The sequence below is a fragment of the Nicotiana tomentosiformis genome, chromosome 6, assembly GCF_000390325.3.
Source record: "Nicotiana tomentosiformis chromosome 6, ASM39032v3, whole genome shotgun sequence".
In the NCBI taxonomy this organism is placed as follows: Eukaryota; Viridiplantae; Streptophyta; class Magnoliopsida; order Solanales; family Solanaceae; genus Nicotiana; species Nicotiana tomentosiformis.
In genome coordinates this window covers 138,774,126-138,793,743 of record NC_090817.1, presented here as the reverse complement: position 1 = coordinate 138,793,743, position 19,618 = coordinate 138,774,126, and the positions used below count along the sequence as shown (strand labels likewise).

Genomic DNA, 19,618 nt, shown 5'->3' with positions numbered 1-19,618 from the left:
TTTTTGATGTTATTCAATCTTTAAAACACCCAACATGGTGTAATTATTGGTTTGATGACTAATTAAGTTATGTGTGACGATTTAAGGTGTTCGGAGTGCAAAATATGAAGAAAAGGTGGTTTAGCCAGAGGAAGAAGGGTTGGATGCGTCGCATCCAACCTAGGAAAACATCATCCTGCATGCAACCTTAGCAGTGAAGTTGGGCCATAGCGTCCGCCATCGCGTGCAAGCTGAGAAATAGAGGACAAGGTGGATGCGTCGCATCCACCTTCGCAGAAGAAAAATTGAAATGGAGGACAAGGTGGATGCGTCGCATCCACCTTAGCATCAATCCCTGAAGCCGATTTGGACTAGGAATAGGAGAGCTTTGGCCCACGACTTTTGTACGCAATATATAAGCCAAAAACGCCTCCTTTAGGTTATCTAACATATTGGGAAGAGGAAAAAAGCCACGAAAGAGCTGTGGAGGCCGGAGTTCATCAAGTTTCTTCTTTCTCCCACCAAACTTAGTAATTTTTATGTTTCTTTATATGATTTGTTTGGCTACCATGTCTATGTGGAGCTAAACTTCACGTTCTAGGGTTGTGGTTCTTTCATGACTATTGTTATTCGGATATTGATTTTGACTTCTTGATTTATCATATTAGTTTATTTATTCAATCTTGCACTTAATTATTTAATTGCTTGATCACCAATTGAATATTATCTACGAATCTAGAATTGAACTCGAAAGTGGGAATTCTATATTGCATATAGGATTGAGTAGGGCAAGTTCTTGAACTCGGGCATCGGGGAACGGATTCGTGGTTAGGATAGACATATACCTAATTGCCTTGCTTGGTTGATTTACAGGAATTATAAATGCGTTCTTGTTGATTCTAACTCCATAGACATATAGGCGTTAGGTTAGCTTGAATAGGCGAGTAAGAACTCGACAGATTCTTATGAGCATTAACCCTGTCAACCAATAAGCTAGATAAATCAGTCGGTCAATTAAATTGAAGAATACAATAGGATTGTTAGATAGCCCATAACCCTAGATCGTTTTCATTACATTGATATCATAAAAATCTGCTCTTTCTCTGTTCAAAGTTTATTATTTATATTTTTCTTATTTAATTAGTTGGAATAAAATATTTTTAGATTTAATTCTTGTTTAGATAATAAGGATAGTCTAATTTAGTTAATAGTTAATTATAAGTCCTCGTGGGTTCGATATCCGACTTTTAGTCACTTTATTACTTGACGACCGCGTATACTTGCGTGAGTATGTTTGGTCGCAACAAGTTTTTGGCGCCGTTGCCGGGGACTTAGAAATTAGCTACGTGACTAAGTTAAGCTTTTATTAGATATTTGTTTTCAAGTTTTAATTTTCAGTTTGCCTGGTTTGTGTCAACGCAGGGTTTTCTCTCGAATGCAGAGGAGTAGAAGTGCAAACAACCTCATTCCTCTTGATCCAGAAATCGAACGAACACTACATAGAGTGAGAAGGGAACACGAAGCTAGAACGAGAATAGAAAGAGATTTGGACATCGCAGTCCAACCACAGCCAATAGATATGGCAGGCAATGAAGAGCGTCCGGTAATTGAAGCCGCAAGGCCCAATCTTGCGAATATGACTCAGGCTATTGTGAAGCCTGATATCACTGGGCATTTTGAACTCAAACAGTACATGGTACAGCTGATTCAGTCCACAGGACAATATGTGGGTCTATCTCATGAGGACCCGCAGAGGCATATTCAGAACTTCTTGGAAATCACGGACACTTACAATTATCCGAACGTCTCCAAGGACTATGTCAGGCTGACACTATTCCCTTTTTCACTGTTGGGGGAAGCTAAAGAATGGTTGCAAAAGGAGCCCGCGAACTCTATCCACACTTGGGATGATCTAGCAAGGAAATTCCTAATCAAGTTTTTCCCAACTAAGAAGACAAAGTCGTTGAGGAGCCAAATTCTTGGGTTCCAACAACGGGATGGCGAGACACTTCGTCAAGCTTGGGAAAGATACAAGAAACTACTCAGAGACTGCCCGCATCATTGTCAAACTGATGAGGTATTGGGTCACACTTTTGTTGATGGGTTAGATGAAGCATCAAAGATGAATCTTGACTCAGCTTGTGGGGGTAGTTGCATGGCAAGACCGTATAGTGAAATACAACTCTTGCTAAATAATTTCACTGCTAATGACCATAATTGGCAAGGAGAGGGGGATTCACGAAGGGGAATTAAACAGAAGGCCGCCGGTTTGATTGAGCTTGATGACTTTTCCGCCATGAGAGCCGATATAGCAAAATTGGCAAATCAGATGAATAGAATGACAACACAACAAATGCAACATGTACAGCAGATGTCTATTTGTTGCGAACTATGCGGAGATAGTCATATGATTGACATGTGCCCCACGAATCCTGAATCTATATACTATGTGGGGCAACAAAACAGAGGTCCTATGAATCAACATGCGCAATATGGGAACACTTACAACCCAAACTGGAGGAATCATCCTAACTTCTCATGGGGCGGAAGTCAACAGAATCAGTATAGGCCTCAAGGGAATTTTACTCAACCTCAGAAGCCACCCCAACAAATGGAAGAAAGTACGAATGACTTGCTGAAAAAGTTGTTACTAGACAATCAACAGCTCAGGACCGATTTCAGAAATCTTGAGAGGCAAATGGGGCAGTTAGCAGCAAACCAAAATACTAGACCTACAGGCTCACTTCCCAGTGATACAGAGAAGAACCCTCAAATTAATGCAGTTACACTTAGAAACGGGAGGGAACTAGAGGAAGTGCCAAGGAAGATAAAAGAAAAACCTATACCTGGGGGGAGTTGACACCTAAGGCAACACAAGAGTCAAAGGAAGATGATGCAAGTTCAGAGCGAATGGAGGTTACAAGGCCACCACCACCTTTCCCCCAAAGATTGCAGAAAAGGAATGACGATCGCATGTTCAACAAATTTCTCGCCATGTTGAGTCAGGTTCAGTTAAATATTCCATTAGTGGATGTACTTCGTGAAATTCCAAAGTACGCTAAGTACATAAAAGACATAGTGGCTCATAAGAGGAAATTGACTGAGTTCGAGACGGTTGCACTTACTGAGGAGTGCACATCAAGGGTCCAAAACAAGCTTCCCCAAAAGCTTAAGGACCCTGGCAGCTTCACTATTCCAGTACAAATCGGTAATATTAACGTGGGACGTGCTCTGTGTGATTTGGGTGCAAGCATAAATCTGATGCCGTTATCCTTGTTTAAGCAATTAGGTCTGGGAGCTCCGAGACCAACCACCGTGATGTTGCAATTAGCTGATAGGTCCATAGCCTACCCCGAAGGAGTGATTGAAGATGTGCTGCTGCAAATTGGAAAATTCATCTTCCCAGCTGACTTCATTATTCTAGACTTCGAGGCTGATGAACAAGTTCCAATCATATTGGGACGACCTCTCTTGGCTACTGGCGATGCAATAATTAAAGTGAGAGAAGGGAAAATGATTATGAGAGTGGACAACGAGGAGGCAGTCTTCAATGTCTACAAAGCAATCCAACTCCCCCGCCACTATGAGGAGCTCTCTATGATATCTGTGGTGGAGGTGGATGAGAAACTTCTTGACACGAGTGTATATCTAGGCGACTGTTTAGAAAAAGCAATCATGATGTTTGATAGCTTGGAGATGGATGATGAGGTTGAGGAGATGAAGGGAATCCTAGATACATCATGTGGTTACATGCAAGGAATAATCCCGTTTGAGCCCCTGAATAGGCCAAGTGGCCCTCCACCAAAGCCGTCAATTGAAAAAGCTCCAAATTTGGAACTTAAACCCCTACCCCCTCACCTTCAATATGCTTATTTGGGAAGTTCTGACACTTTACCTGTTATTATTTTTGCTCACTTGTCTAAATTACAGGAAGAAAAGCTATTAAGGGTGCTACGTGAGCACAAGCGAGCAATTGGGTGGACAATGTCTGACATTAAAGGCATTAGTCCAGCTTTCTGCATGCACAAAATCCTCATGGAGGACGGACACAAGCCAAGTGTAGAACACCAACGCCGACTAAATCCAATCATGAAAGAAGTGGTAAGGAAAGAAGTGATTAAGTGGCTTGATGCAGGTATTGTATTTCCAATCTCTGATAGTAAATGGGTAAGCCCCGTTCAATGTGTGCCGAAGAAAGGGGGGATAACCGTAGTAGTTAATGAAAATAATGACTTAATTCCTACAAGAACTGTAACTGGATGGAGAATTTGCATAGATTACAGAAAACTGAACAATGCCACCCGGAAAGACCACTTTCCCCTTCCTTTTATTGACCAAATGCTTGATAGATTAGCTGGCCAGGAATACTACTGTTTCCTGGACGGTTATTCGGGGTATAATCAGATTGCTATAGCCCCAGAAGACCAAGAGAAAACTACATTTACATGTCCTTATGGCACGTATGCGTTCAAGAGAATGCCCTTCGGTCTTTGTAATGCACCTGCGACTTTTCAAAGGTGTATGATGGCTATTTTCACTGACATGGTTGAAAGATATGTAGAAGTATTCATGGACGATTTTTCTGTGTTTGGATGTTCTTTTGATAGTTGTTTAATGAACCTTGATAAAGTGCTAGCTAGGTGTGAAGAGACGAACTTGGTGCTAAACTGGGAAAAGTGCCATTTCATGGTACGTGAAGGTATAGTTTTGGGGCACAAGGTTTCAAAAGATGGTCTACAGGTGGATAAAGCAAAGGTGGAGACGATCGAAAAATTGCCCCCGCCGACATCCATCAAAGGCATTCGCAGTTTCTTGGGTCATGCAGGTTTTTATCGTCGTTTCATTAAAGATTTTTCGAAAATTTCTTCCCCTTTGTGCAGGCTTCTAGAGAAAGACGTTACCTTCAAGTTTGATAATGCATGTCTGAAAGCATTTGAGGAGCTGAAGGGAAGATTGGTGACTGCACCAATTATCATTGGCCCCGATTGGGCACAACCATTTGAGTTGATGTGCGATGCAAGTGACATAGCAATTGGAGCGGTGTTGGGGCAAAGGAGGGATAAAATCTTTCACTCCATTTATTATGCAAGCAAAACTATGAATCCAGCTCAGATAAATTATACAGTGACTGAAAAGGAGTTGCTTGCAGTGGTGTGGGCGTTTGACAAGTTCAGATCCTATCTAGTGGGAACCAAAGTCATCGTCTACACGGATCATTCAGCTATCAGATACCTATTTGAAAAGAAAGACGCCAAGCCGAGGCTGATTCGTTGGGTCCTCCTCTTGCAAGAATTTGACTTAGAGATCCGAGATCGAAAAGGGACAGAAAATCAAGTGGCCGATCATTTGTCCAGATTAGAGAGCCGGAACCATGTAGCTGAAGGAGGGTCAATTAAAGAAACATTTCCGGATGAGCAAATATTAGCAATCACCTCAGGTGAAGCCCCATGGTATGCAGATTATGTGAATTTTATCGCAAGTGGGGTAACGCCACTAGAATGGACAGCTGACAATAGAAGAAGATTCTTACATGATGTAAGGTTCTACGTGTGGGATGAGCCATTCCTATATAGGCAGTGTGCAGATCAGTTGGTGAGAAGGTGTGTTCCTGAGGAAGAGATGAAGGCTATACTACATGACTGCCATGCGTCACCATATGGAGGTCATCACGGCGGGGATAGAACCGCCCAAAAAGTGCTACAATCAGGTTTTTATTGGCCAAAATTGTTTAAGGATGCACATGCCTTCGTTAAAAATTGTGATAGATGCCAAAGAACTGGAACTATCACGAGGAAGCACGAGATGCCCTTGCAAAATATACTGGCGGTAGAACTTTTTGATGTTTGGGGGATTGATTTTATGGGACCATTCCCATATTCTAACGGACACAGATACATCTTGGTGGCGGTCGACTATGTTTCTAAGTGGGTAGAGGCCATAGCTCTTCCTACTAACGACGCAAAGGTTGTGGTAGGCTTTGTAAAGAAGCACATCTTCACACGTTTTGGGACCCCAAGAGTGTTGATAAGCGACGGGGGAACTCACTTTTGTAACAAACTGCTGAATAATATTCTTGCAAAATACGGAGTCAAGCACAAAGTTTCCACTGCCTATCATCCCCAAACGAGTGGTCAAGTAGAAGTTTCCAACAGAGAGGTCAAGCAGATTTTGGAAAAGACAGTAAGTATGAATAGAAAGGACTGGGCCGGGAAGCTGGATGACGCATTATGGGCATATCGCACTGCGTACAAGACCCCAATAGGCACTTCTCCGTACAGGTTGGTTTATGGGAAGGCCTGCCATCTGCCCGTCGAGCTTGAACACAAAGCATATTGGGCGATTAAAAAGCTAAATATGGAGATGGACTTGGCCGGTGAGAAGAGATTGCTACAACTCAACGAGCTTGATGAGTTTCGATTGCATGCGTATGAAAATGCCAAATTGTATAAAGAGAAGACCAAAAGATGGCATGATAAGCATATCCAACATCGTGAGTTTGAACCAGGTCAAGAAATTCTACTGTTTAATTCAAGGCTAAAGCTTTTTCCAGGAAAGCTTAAATCTCGATGGTCGGGTCCGTTTGAAATGGTTAGTGTGAAACCTCATGGTGCGATAGAATTGTGTGATAAGGGGTCCAATACGACATTCTTGGTAAATGGCCAAAGAGTAAAACACTATTGGGGTGGTGACATTGCACGTCACAAGACCACAATGGATTTAGTGGAGGCATGAAGAACATGTTGCGTCGTGCCGCGACGTTAAATCAGGCGCTTCTTGGGAGGCCACCCAAGTTAGTTAGTTTTTTTTATTTTTATTTTTAAATTTTTTTATTTTTTTGTTGTTTTTTCTTTCTTTTCGTAGGACATAGATTTTATTCAAGAAAACGAGGCGGATGCGTCGCGTCCCCCTCAGCAAAAAAAAAAAAAAAAAAAAATTTGACGGGCCAATTGCTCAAGGCAGTGAAGTCTGCCTATCGCGCCCGTATCGCGTCCGAAAATTTTTGAAGGAAGACAAGGGGATGCGTCGCGTCAAAGCTCGCACGCACAGGTAAGTAATATATATTTTAACACATCTTAAGATAACCTATTCGAAAAAAAACGTTTCTTGCGACGCATCCACTCGTCTCTTTTTGGCGAAGCCTACGAACGCAGAACAGAATTCTCTCATCAAAATTGTAACGCGATAAGCTCAAACGCGACAGGTACGCATCATCCTTTTCGTTCTTCCGTTGGCTTCTCTCCTAATTCATCTCTCCTCCCTCCTTCAATGGTAGCAACAAGTAGGTTTTGCAATTTCAAGGTTTTTAGGGCTGTCGTTCTTGGTAGTTGTAATGGTTGCGAGATGATAAACTATAATTCCCTTCATCTCGTCCAATTTTGGGAGGGTAGTTGCATTGCTCAACTGATAGAATGAACTAGGCACACTTGTTGCATACCACATGTTCGACGAATTGTCCCTGAGGAAAATTTAGGCGTCGGTGAAGTCTGAGTAACCGAGCAACATTGGTGTATGCTTGAGAATAAGTGTGGGGTCGAGTGAGGGGCTATGTGAAATTGAATTTTTGAAGAGAGTTATCACATACTTGCTGAAAGTCATGAGCTACAATTCCATGAAGAGTGAATGGCGTGACTTTACGAATAAATTGAAGTCTGCAAGCTGTTGCAATTGCTTTCAAGCTGAACTTCGCTGTTTCATCTGCTAATTGTTGAATTCTTTGCATTGCAGGTACTTAGATTCGTAAAATGACAGCAGCGAGTAAACCATCCAAGCAACAAGACAAAGATGGTAACAAGCAACCGCCCAAAAAGCCTACCGGAAGGGCAGCGGGCGGTCCAAATCCACAGAAAAAAAGGAAGCGGACGGAGAAGGAAATGGAACTGCTGCCTAGGCAGTTAAGTGATGATTCAGAGCAAGAGGAGGAGGAAACATTGGTCAGGAGGACAGTGAAGAAGGGTATTACACCAAGCAAAGGAATAGAGATACGAGAGCCTGTGACATACCAAAGAAAAGCTTCGAGAATGAGTGCTCCAACTGATAAAGGGAAGGAGAAGATTACTACAGAATCTGAATCCGATTCCGATTCGGACAATGACCACCTACAGATCAACATGAGTGATGAAGACGAGGGTGAACCCATAGACCGAGTTGATTGGGAGAAATACTTTGTTAATGAGAAGGCATTCCGAGCCTATAAGAAGATATTGGTTTCAAAGAAGTACATTCCGGAAAAGCCGATAAACATCGGACCACTTAAGACAAAGTACTCAGAGTTTCTCCAGTCAATTCGAGAGGTGCAAAAATGGGGACCCATTCTGAAAGGCCATGGCAAAGCCAACCTCACCATTGTTAGAGAGCTCTACGCCAATTGGCGTCACGCAAGGGGAAACATTGTGCGAGTAAGAGGGGTAGATATTAATGTGTCAGCTGAAGCTCTGAATAACTTCTTAAGGGTGCCACACACACTCACAGACAGGTTTGACGCCATATGCAAAACACCAGATTATGCACACATTAAGTCTGTCCTATGCCCTACCAGGAAGGATGCAGAATGGAAGCATGGGAGTATGGAGTACCACTCTATAGCAAAGGAATTCATGAGTGCGTTAGCACGTGTGGCTCTAAATTTCATTTGTAACCGACTGCTGCCATGCCAACATAAAACTGATGTCCCTCGTTACCGCGCACTCGTATTATATGCTTTATTAGAGGGGATACCACTCAACTTCGGAGCCATCATGCATGATCAAATGCAGCGAACCAGGATGAATTACAAGTGGAGGCTGTTCTTTGCTAATACCCTAACGGCTTTTTTAACAGAGAGGGGAGTACTATGGGACAAGGAGAATGACGACATTGAGGCTAAAGCTCCAGGACCATATGATGTCACTCATGTTCTAGAGCCGAACAAGGGAAGGTCTTCTAAGCTCACCATCCAACAATTATTTGAACATATGCAAGCAGATATGCAAGAGAACAGGGCTGAGCTGATAGCGACTCGTGTCGAGTTGAGTGCCACCAGGGATGAGTTGAGACAGACTCGTGCGGATCTAAGCCGAGTTCAGACCGAGCAGGCCACGATGATGAAGGAGATATCATTACTCCTCAGAGCTCTGGTTCAATGTGCAGGTACAGACATCTCCCAGCTGATTGCATCATCCACTGCCGGACCATCCACTCCTGTTCCTCCCATAGTCACCGAGGCTCCACTCAACAGGCCTATTGAGGTCGCTGTAACACCTGATACAGAATCCGCACCAGTTGTTGATGATAGGAATGCTATGGATGCAGATGCTCCTCCACAGACTGCGGATGAGCCCTCCACCTTGACTTGAGGGAGTTCTTCTCACCCTACTTTACCTTGTTTGTGTGCGTTGGGGACAACGCACAGTCCTAAGTGTGGGGTGGGGGTGATTTATGTTTGATGTATGGATGAATGTACTAATATATTCACTGGATTAATGGCATAAAATAGCAGTAAATTCATCTATATGGAGTAATTATCAGTTTATCTATCAGTTTATCAATTAAAAATATGAAAAAAAATGTATATATATATATATATATTTATAGTATCTTTGTAGATAGTAATAATCCCCTGTGGTTTTTCTTTGTGCCTCGGTTCTTTTCCATGGGATGTAGTTTGAACCGGGTAATTTTGTTTTCTTTTTAGAGTAGGAATGTAGGGAATAAAAGAAGTAAGAAGGGACCCTTCTCACTCTGAAATTATTGATGATGCCTTGTTAAAACGGATAGCATGTTTTGTTGCAGCCTATTTCTCATTTTCTTGACTTGTGTTCACTTTGCGCTTAATGCTTAATATCTCGTTGCTCCGTGAATACTTGCATTGTTTGAGAGTCGGAATGTGACCGTCCTTAGCGAGTCATGTGCCATGTGTGGTGAGGTTTTTGTGTAGTCCATGTAGTGTACTTGTGTCTAGAACTTGCCCGGTATGTGAGTTGAAGCGAAATTTTAGGTGATGCTCGGTTTGAAAAATGATTTTAGGCTTTCTTTGATCTTTTTGAGCTTATTGCTTATCACAAATGAAATCTATCCCTAGTTAACCCTTTTGAGCCTGTAAACCTTTTATTTGGTACCCACATTACAAGCCTATACCCTTTTTATTTTTAATTGACATTGTTTTGATCCTTTTACCTCTTAAAGCACTTTAATTGTTAGATGAGCGCTAAAAGAAGTAAGAAGGGACTAAGTGTGGGGTGACTTTTGAGTGGAACCAATGAAAGAAAGAAGGGTGCACTTATTTTGTAAAATAATACACCACTAGCGGAAATTAAAAGAAAAAAAAGAAAAAAAAAGAAGAGAAAAATCTGGAAAAAAAGAAAGAAAAATATAAATGAATAAATTGTTATCTTGTTCTTGCTAGTGGGTATGAATTAAAGTAGTGCTTAAAGAAAAAGGGACTGTTTTGGGGGTGATATTGTTTGTGAAATTGAAGTGGTGTTGAAGAATTTGCGCTTAAAGTAATTTTGTGATGTATTAAAGTGCTTAGGAGGGTGAGTCACTATTCCTAAAATATATCCTACCTTTCCTTTAGTCCACATTACAACCATGAAAAAGTCCTAATTGATTTTAGATCGAGCGAGCTTACATTAGTAGAGATTTACATTAAGGGCAAGCATATGGTACCAACTACATGCATGTGACTTCTTTTGTGAGAGTGAGCGATTTTCTTTGTGAGCATGAGATTCGAATGTGTGGATTGATTCTACTCGCTCTCTTGTTCTTGTTGTGAGGGCACATGGTTTCACGAGGGATAGGTAACGTTATTAGACTTCTCTATGATGTTGGGTGTTCAAGCCATGAGTGCATAGTGACATTGAGTCGGTTTTTGAGGTTAGGATTGTTGTGAGCATGTTATCTTTGTTCGAATATTTTTAAAAGAATGGCTTAAGTAAAGCGAAGGGTATGTGATGCATAGCCTAGAGCCTAATTGTTGCAAATAACCACGGTCAGAGGTGCAGTGTGCTTTGAATGATAAGAGCTCAATTTTGTTTCGTCTACTATAGGATGGTTTGTTCGAGGACGAACAAAGGTTTAAGTGTGGGGTAGTGATGTTTGGCATATTTCGATATGTGTTGATGTTACTTTGCCCATATTTTAACCACTTTTTGATGTTATTCAATCTTTAAAACACCCAACATGGTGTAATTATTGGTTTGATGACTAATTAAGTTATGTGTGACGATTTAAGGTGTTCGGAGTGCAAAATATGAAGAAAAGGTGGTTTAGCCAGAGGAAGAAGGGTTGGATGCGTCGCATCCAACCTAGGAAAACATCATCCTGCATGCAACCTTAGCAGTGAAGTTGGGCCATAGCGTCCGCCATCGCATGCAAGCTGAGAAATAGAGGACAAGGTGGCATCCACCTTCGCAGAAGAAAAATTGAAATGGAGGACAAGGTGGATGTGTCGCATCCACCTTAGCATCAATCCCTGAAGCCGATTTGGACTAGGAATAGGAGAGCTTTGGCCCACGACTTTTGTACGCAATATATAAGCCAAAAACGCCTCCTTTAGGTTATCTAACATATTGGGAAGAGGAAAAAAGCCACGAAAGAGCTGTGGAGGCCGGAGTTCATCAAGTTTCTTCTTTCTCCCACCAAACTTAGTAATTTTTATGTTTCTTTATATGATTTGTTTGGCTACCATGTCTATGTGGAGCTAAACTTCACGTTCTAGGGTTGTGGTTCTTTCATGACTATTGTTATTCGGATATTGATTTTGACTTCTTGATTTATCATATTAGTTTATTTATTCAATCTTGCACTTAATTATTTAATTGCTTGATCACCAATTGAATATTATCTATGAATCTAGAATTGAACTCGAAAGTGGGAATTCTATATTGCATATAGGATTGAGTAGGGCAAGTTCTTGAACTCGGGCATCGGGGAACGGATTCGTGGTTAGGATAGACATATACATAATTGCCTTGCGTGGTTGATTTACAGGAATTATAAATGCGTTCTTGTTGATTCTAACTCCATAGACATATAGGCGTTAGGTTAGCTTGAATAGGCGAGTAAGAACTCGACAGATTCTTATGAGCATTAACCCTGACAACCAATAAGCTAGATAAATCAGTCGGTCAATTAAATTGAAGAATACAATAGGATTGTTAGATAGCCCATAACCCTAGATCGTTTTCATTACATTGATATCATAAAAATCTGCTCTTTCTCTGTTCAAAGTTTATTATTTATATTTTTCTTATTTAATTAGTTGGAATAAAATATTTTTAGATTTAATTCTTGTTTAGATAATAAGGATAGTCTAATTTAGTTAATAGTTAATTATAAGTCCTCGTGGGTTCGATATCCGACTTTTAGTCACTTTATTACTTGACGACCGCGTATACTTGCGTGAGTGTATTTGGTCGCAACATTAACCCATGTGAGTTACTATGTTCTAAATTGATAAATTTATACGTATTAAATGAATTTCTTAAGATAAATATAGGGTTTTAATGAAAGCTATTGGATTCGGCCGAGTCCATAGTCGACCGTAGTCGAAACTCTACCTCTGCCCCAGGTTCCACGTACCTAGTTTGTCGATTTTGATTTAAGTTATGCACACTGAGAGTGTAAAAAGTCCTTAAAACTATTTGTATAGTTTAACCTGAGACAATAGGTTAGTTATCAATAATGTTCATTATAGAGATTTATCGGTAATTACCTTATAAGTGATATGATTATATAAATATCTTTTACATCGTCGACATTGCATGAAACTTGAAGTCTTGCAACTTATGCCACTGGTTCTGAAGCGATATCAGGTCACAATTGATCTGGATAGACATATTTCGAGTGTTCTTTGCTACAAAAACAAACATTTCAACGTATATTGCACTCTATTGTAAGTGCTTTAGATATGGTCAGGTGGGCACCAATAATCAATTCCAGAAGTGGATTTACCTATACCTGTATCAGAAATAATTTTGTAGTATTTCTTGTTTCCATGTGATCCTTATTAATTGGTGTTTCAGATATTGATTTACAAAATCTGAAAACTGCAAGTCCAAGCTTAGATATTGGAAATGGAATGTCCATCAATAACTAAATAGAGACATGAGTTCACAATCTGTTGAACCATTCAAACTTTGTGGAAATAGATTATTTCTCTCCATGATTGAGATAGAAAAAGGTGCGCGATGCGTTTCTATAGGTGACCAGGGTTGATCTTATGAACCAGCCTCTCCCTCGCCTTCCCCCGAACGAGCCTAGGCAGGAGCCTTCTGGCACTAGGGTCCACCTAATGATTGAGATAGAAGTCCTAGTCTCTAGCTAGGCCGGCTCTTCTGGTTTCTGAGAAACAAAATTTATGGTTCTAACTATCCCCGTGTTAGCTATAATGACAGGATGGCATTTTCTTTGAGTCAGCCTGTCTATCACATGTTACTGTATTGGTCCATCATCAGGCAAAAAAGGGCCACCTTTGAATTCTGCTTGCTCATTAGCATACATAGATTATCAAATGAAAATGACAGTTTTACTTTTGAGCAACAGTTAGTGTTGTTCTTCATTTGAAGGTTCTGAATGTCAACAGAAAACAGGAGACAACATGCTGCTGGAGAGGTTGCAACATGTCGGCAAGGCTCTGTTGATTGTGCACGAACAAAATACGAATCCAAGGGTAAGAAACGGTTTAGCCTACTGAGATATTAACTCGTGCAGGAACCAGTCACGCGTAAACCATGTCAAACCGCAGCACAATAGCAGCAGTAGTCACTTAAACACTTGAATTGGCATGAACCTTGGTTTTTCTTTTGATTACATCCGCTTCTTGTAGTGAATTGCAGTACAACAGAATTAATTCACTTCAAATGTTATTTACCTACCAATCATTGCACACTAGGACAACAATTCTTTAAGATGAAAAAAGGACAGCCTGGTGCACAAAGCATTCCGCGTTCACTCAGGGTCAAGGAAAGGGCCGCACCCCAAGCCAAGAGTTTGTGATGTATGCAACCTACCCTAATGCAAGCATCAGTGGCTGATTCCACGGCCTCGTGACCTGATTCCAATTTTTAAAGATGGATTTCAATATTAAAGCCAGTACAATTTTGTGGAAATAGAATTTCAATGGATTTTAATTTTCATATTCAGATCTCATACTTTTTTACACTTAGAAGCAGAAACATTTAACAGAGACGTTTCCTGTTGATCTAATCTTATTTGATTTCTCTTTCACAATAGATTCTTCATATTTTCTTTTCTCTTCTGCTTGTGTTCTTGCTCCTTTAGCAATATGATCAATCCTTGCTAGTTTATTTTTGTAATGCTGCAAGTTCCTTTTCATAGCAAGCTCCAATTGATTCTGCAATTTCTCAACAACAGTCATTTTAAGCTCTAATACCCTTTTGCACTATTAACATCTCAAAAACTAACCTTTCTTCTTTCCATTTGTTGTTTTGCTATCATCTTCTTTTCATTCTCCCAAGCAAGTAGTGCAGAAAGCAGTTCATCATGTCTGAAATTAGAGAATATTCCTTATACTAAAATACCACTAAATTACAATATATCTTGCAACAAAAGATTTAAAAAGTGTGTTATATGTGGTTTTAAAATCATCAACCTCAATAAGATTAAAAAAAATGCAGCAAAAGTGTACCGCTTCCTTATTTTCGCGGTCTGAGCTTTCTCCCAAGCATCAGCTTTGTTTTCAGCATTTCTGCCTCCTCTTGAAATTTCATTTTGAATTTTATCGTTAGCAGCAGGAGTTATGGTCGTTATTGCTGGTGACGTTTTACCATTTTGCATCGATAGCCTTCTCGTTGGAGCTTCAAATCAAACATAGTTTAAGTTCAATGCACTAGATATTTTCACGTAAATATCAATGATAAATATTAATTGGAAAACTAGTAAAAATGATAACTAATATATTTAATTATACTGATGATGTAAGTGTCAGTTATATACAACTAAAATCCAGGGAAAATTATGTATACAAGGCAGAGATTTACCTGCTTCTGCAGGCCGAACGGGTCCTCTTGTTTTTGTCTGATATTGAGAGCCAGCATTTTCTTCAAAGGAATATATAGCAAATGCAGAAGCTGCAATTGCTGCTGCAATTTCTCCATCACCCAAATCATAATAGTTTCTTCTCATCTATCTAGCTGATACCTGTTCTGGTGCTTTGCTAACAATATTATGGCTATTTAAAACTTTCTGACTTCCCCTTATATTCAATAACCTGGATCAAAACCTTTGTATATATGTTTTCTTGGCTTCAAATGTAAAGAAAAGTCAGCCTTGATGTCAATAATACCAGTAACAGATAAGAAACAACTGATTGAAAAATCTTGAAAATCAAGAACCAAACAGGACTAATAAGACTTCAATTTGTTTCTATTTTTGGGAAAGGTATTGCTACCCTTTTTTACTTAAACCAGATGTTTCATTTGCTGTTTTCAATATTATCACTACCTCAAATTCATGTAGACCTCTTTTAACCAGAATCTGCTAATTTCAATGCAAATACTAACATTTGGTTTTCTCCTGTAAGAAACTCTTGTACAGCCAGCTTTAGTATTTAGTTTATGAACAGAAAACAGGACTATATATATATATATATATATGTCCAATATAATGTGCAGAATCTTTTGCAACTATGTTTGGAATAGTTTCTTGCAAAAGCAATGGACTTTTTGATCTTATTTCCTATCAATCTTTTCCCAAGGCATATCCCATGTGGCCAAAATGAGAGAGAGAGAGAGAGAGAGAGAGAGAGAGAGAGAGAGAGAGAGAGAGAGAAGCAAAAAATGTAAAGGGAAGCCTTAACCAAATTGACAAACCTTTTCTTTCAACTTGACTTCTTGAAGTGTAAGATCAAAGTAAGTCTTGGAGGAAAGGTATGTCTCTTGTTTCTGTTGCATGTCATGCTGGAAAGGTATCTCTTTGGAGTTTTTCAGAGAGTTTTTGTGCAGTCAGCCCAAGCGGCCCAATAGATAGGTATTTGGGCCTCTTGTAAATTATATGGCCCAACTACAATTTTACTGGACCCAGACCTGAAAGTCGTATTCTTCGTACAATATTGGGCAAGTTACAAATTTGGCCTGTCGAACAAAAATAATTACATACGCTAGCCAAATATATAAAAATTATACACTGATTATGTATAAAAAAATATATATTATAATTATTATACAAAAAATATATATTGTGTCGGCTATTATTTCTTGTAACGGCTATACGGGGTAGTTTTCCCTATGATATATTTCGTGGTCCAACCCATTTAATAGTAAAACATAGTAGAAATGGTGTGGGATAGAAATGGCGTGGATAGCCACTTTTTAACATGGTATTTAGTTTCTATCCAATATTTTTAATGCTGAGCAAAAATAGCCACTACTCTATTAAAATTGATACGAAAAGATGTTTTTACCCTTTTTTCATTAGTGCTGTGTAAATATTAAGGACATGGTGTCCTTAACATTTACACTGCACACATGAAGTTAAGGACGTCATGTCCTTAATATTTACACTAAACATATGAAGTTAAGGACATGATGTCCTAAAGTTTAATAACGGAAGGTACAAATACAGGACACGTTGTCCTTAATACTTACACAACATTCATGAAATTAATGACACATGTCCTTAATATTTACACAATACTCATAAAGATAATGACACTATGTCTTTACCATTTACACTATACACATGAAGTTAAGGACACCATGTCCTTAACATTTACACTGCGCATATGAAGCTAAGGACATGAGGTCCTAAAGTTTTTGTCACGACCCAAACCAATGGGAGGCGACGGGCACCCGGTACCTTACTTAACCGAGTACCAACGTAACGTATCTTTCGTATCATACTATCATAGGTAAATGAGCCAGAGAGGCTGTCGTGAGATAAGTAGAATAAAACATGAGGAAATACTCAATATATGGTGACCCAACTTGATATACCGACTTATACATATGACGTACTAGCCTATAAGGCCATACCAGTATCCTTATACATGACATCTGTCTACAAGCCTCTAAGAGTACATAAATATCATAAAGGTCGGGACAGAGCTCCGCCATACCAAATAATACATATTCAAATCATACTGACCAAATAGGCAACTCCGGAGCAAGTGGAGTACACAAACACCTTCTGCTGAGCCGATAGCCTACTAGGAGAATCTCAACGTGTCTTTTGGGACCTACGGGCATGAAACGCAGCGTCCCCAGGCAAAAGGGATGTCAGTACCAATAAAGTACCGAGTATGTAAGGCATGCCAGTAGTATATAAAAGACATGAAAGAAACATGGAGTAAAGATCTCAACCTGAAATTCTGAATAGCTCTGTGAATCATGAAAATTTATAATATCATGCATGTGCGTATAAATGCCATACCATGCATAGGTATATGCGTACATAACATCATCAATCCTCTGAGGGTATCCCATCATATCATCTCATCTACTGTGGGCAAAATCATTAATGTATACCAGCTGATCAGGTGGTGGTATGTATATAACGCCATAACCTTTTTCCATATCCCATATACATATAATATACGCGTATATAACGCCTTCTGGTCATGGGTCAATGTACATGTATAAATGCATGAAATGCATAAGAAATACTTTAATAAGATTTTTCGAATATCATAAAATCAATCTGCCTTTCGGACAAACTTTATCAAATACGTATTTTTTTAAGACCCATGAACAGAGGATATAATAATAATTCATATGGGGAATCAAGAATATAGACACCCCCTAGTATTTCTATGAATAGAGTCATTTATGAAAGTTGCGTATTTTTCTCGTTTCGTTTGTATCATTTGGATCATGCCAAAAAGAAAGAAGGTATAGCCTTAACATACCTTAACTCCGTTGAGTCCTTAATACCTTCCAAGAAATTCTTCAAACAACTCAATTAAATCTACCACATCATAAGGAGATTCAAAATCAGTGCTGAGTAAAGACTAAGTTCGCAACTTAAACTAGTAGCTCGTTTACGTAAATTTGGGCAGCATCCCCCCCGTAACTAGGCCCTCCTCCAATACCATATACCAACAATAAGAAGAACACAATAATAACAACATGTAAGCATCATTTTCTAACATTATCTCCATCACAATATACCACAAAATAGCCCATACACCCTACTCACTTCATACATAAAACGACAACCAAAGTAGTGTCAAACAACTTAAAAATAATGTAAAGACGAACGACCAGCCCACCATTCCGTCATTATGTGGTGTTTCTCCACACCATTTGTCCTCCAAAACTCCATTAAACAGTAGAAAAATATACAGCCCAAAGGCAACACGAAACAGCTCACAAAATAGTCTACTATAAGTCAAATAACTCGAACTCACGGCTTCCGATCACCGTCCCGTGAGTTCTAACTATTAGGAAATGAATTTATCACCATTTCTTGATTTTTAAACACTTAAATACAGAAAGTATACGTTTTTTTAACTATGAAGTACCTTCCAAAACTCAAACTACAAAGAAAAAGAAAGGCAATATAGCGATACTTACGTCGTAGGGATCGTTTTAATGTTATCGCTTCTTGATTCTGTGCCCGAGATGATAATCTTGTTTGAAGCTCTTGCAAAGAGCTTAAGAGTAAAGTTAGGAGTATTATTTGGGCGAGCTCTCTGAAAAAATGGAGAAATAGATGAGATGAGATGTAAATATCCCTTTTTTTTTAAAAGTAAAATAAGTGCTACTTGGCACCCTATGATTGGCCCTTCTTCCAATATTTATAACTTTTTTATCCGGGCATCGAATGAACTAACGGTTAAGTGCATTGGAAACTACATTCCAAGACCTTCAATTTGGTATATAATATGTCCCCAAAAGACCTCATATAGCATACAAAATATATTTCTCAAAAATCTCTGTTACAGGACAAATCCTCAGTCGGTGTTTCCGCAACTTTAATCCGATTTTTTCCAACCTTCATATTTTCTATCCAAACATCATATATAGCCATATTATGACTTGAAAATTATTTAAATCATGATTAATAAGTCTTGTATTCATTACGTCACCTTGGGACGGACAGGGTGTAACAGTTTAACAACAGAAGATGCAAATACAAGTTAAGGACATTATATCATTAACATTTATACTGCAAACATGAAGTTAAGGACGCCATGTCCTTAATATTTACACTGCACATATGAAGTTAAGGACATAATGTCCTAAAGTTTAACAATGGAAAGTGCAAATACATGACACTTTGTCCTTAATATTTACACAACATTCGTGAAGTTAAGGACACCATGTCTTTAATATTAGCACATGGGTATTTTCGTCCGGGCGGGTAAAATATTATTAAGCACTGGCTAAAAAGTAAATATATTTTAAACATTGGCTAAAGAGTAAATACATGTCGAATTAGTGGCTAACCGTGCACTTCCCCACGGCTAGTTTATTACTCCTTCCGTTCCAACAGAATTGCAGGGTTCGCAACACGCATGTCAATATATTTAATTGTTGTTCGAATATGAACATGAGTTTCTGATCACGCCCAACTATGCCTTATAAAAAGGACTAAGCGGTCGTTAGAAATATAATTCGCTTTACAAGTCCGGAGTCGAATCCCACAGAGAATTAACTAACTAATCACAAATGCTAGTTTCACAAGAATTCAAATAATCAAC

The 19,618-nt window shown here is 39.2% G+C and overlaps 1 protein-coding gene across 1 annotated transcript; it reads right to left on the bottom strand.

Annotated features, from left to right (window-relative positions):
* Nucleotides 1–14,009: 14,009 nt before the first annotated feature.
* Nucleotides 14,010–15,539, bottom strand: LOC104091670 (remorin 1.4). The gene is made up of 4 exons (XM_009597053.4): nucleotides 14,958–15,539; nucleotides 14,606–14,774; nucleotides 14,383–14,464; nucleotides 14,010–14,311 (listed from the first exon to the last, which is right to left on the bottom strand). Exons 1-4 carry the CDS (start codon nucleotides 15,100–15,102, stop codon nucleotides 14,120–14,122), a joined length of 588 nt encoding a protein of 195 aa, XP_009595348.1. The 5' UTR covers nucleotides 15,103–15,539; the 3' UTR covers nucleotides 14,010–14,119.
* Between the last annotated feature and the right edge of the window lie 4,079 nt (nucleotides 15,540–19,618).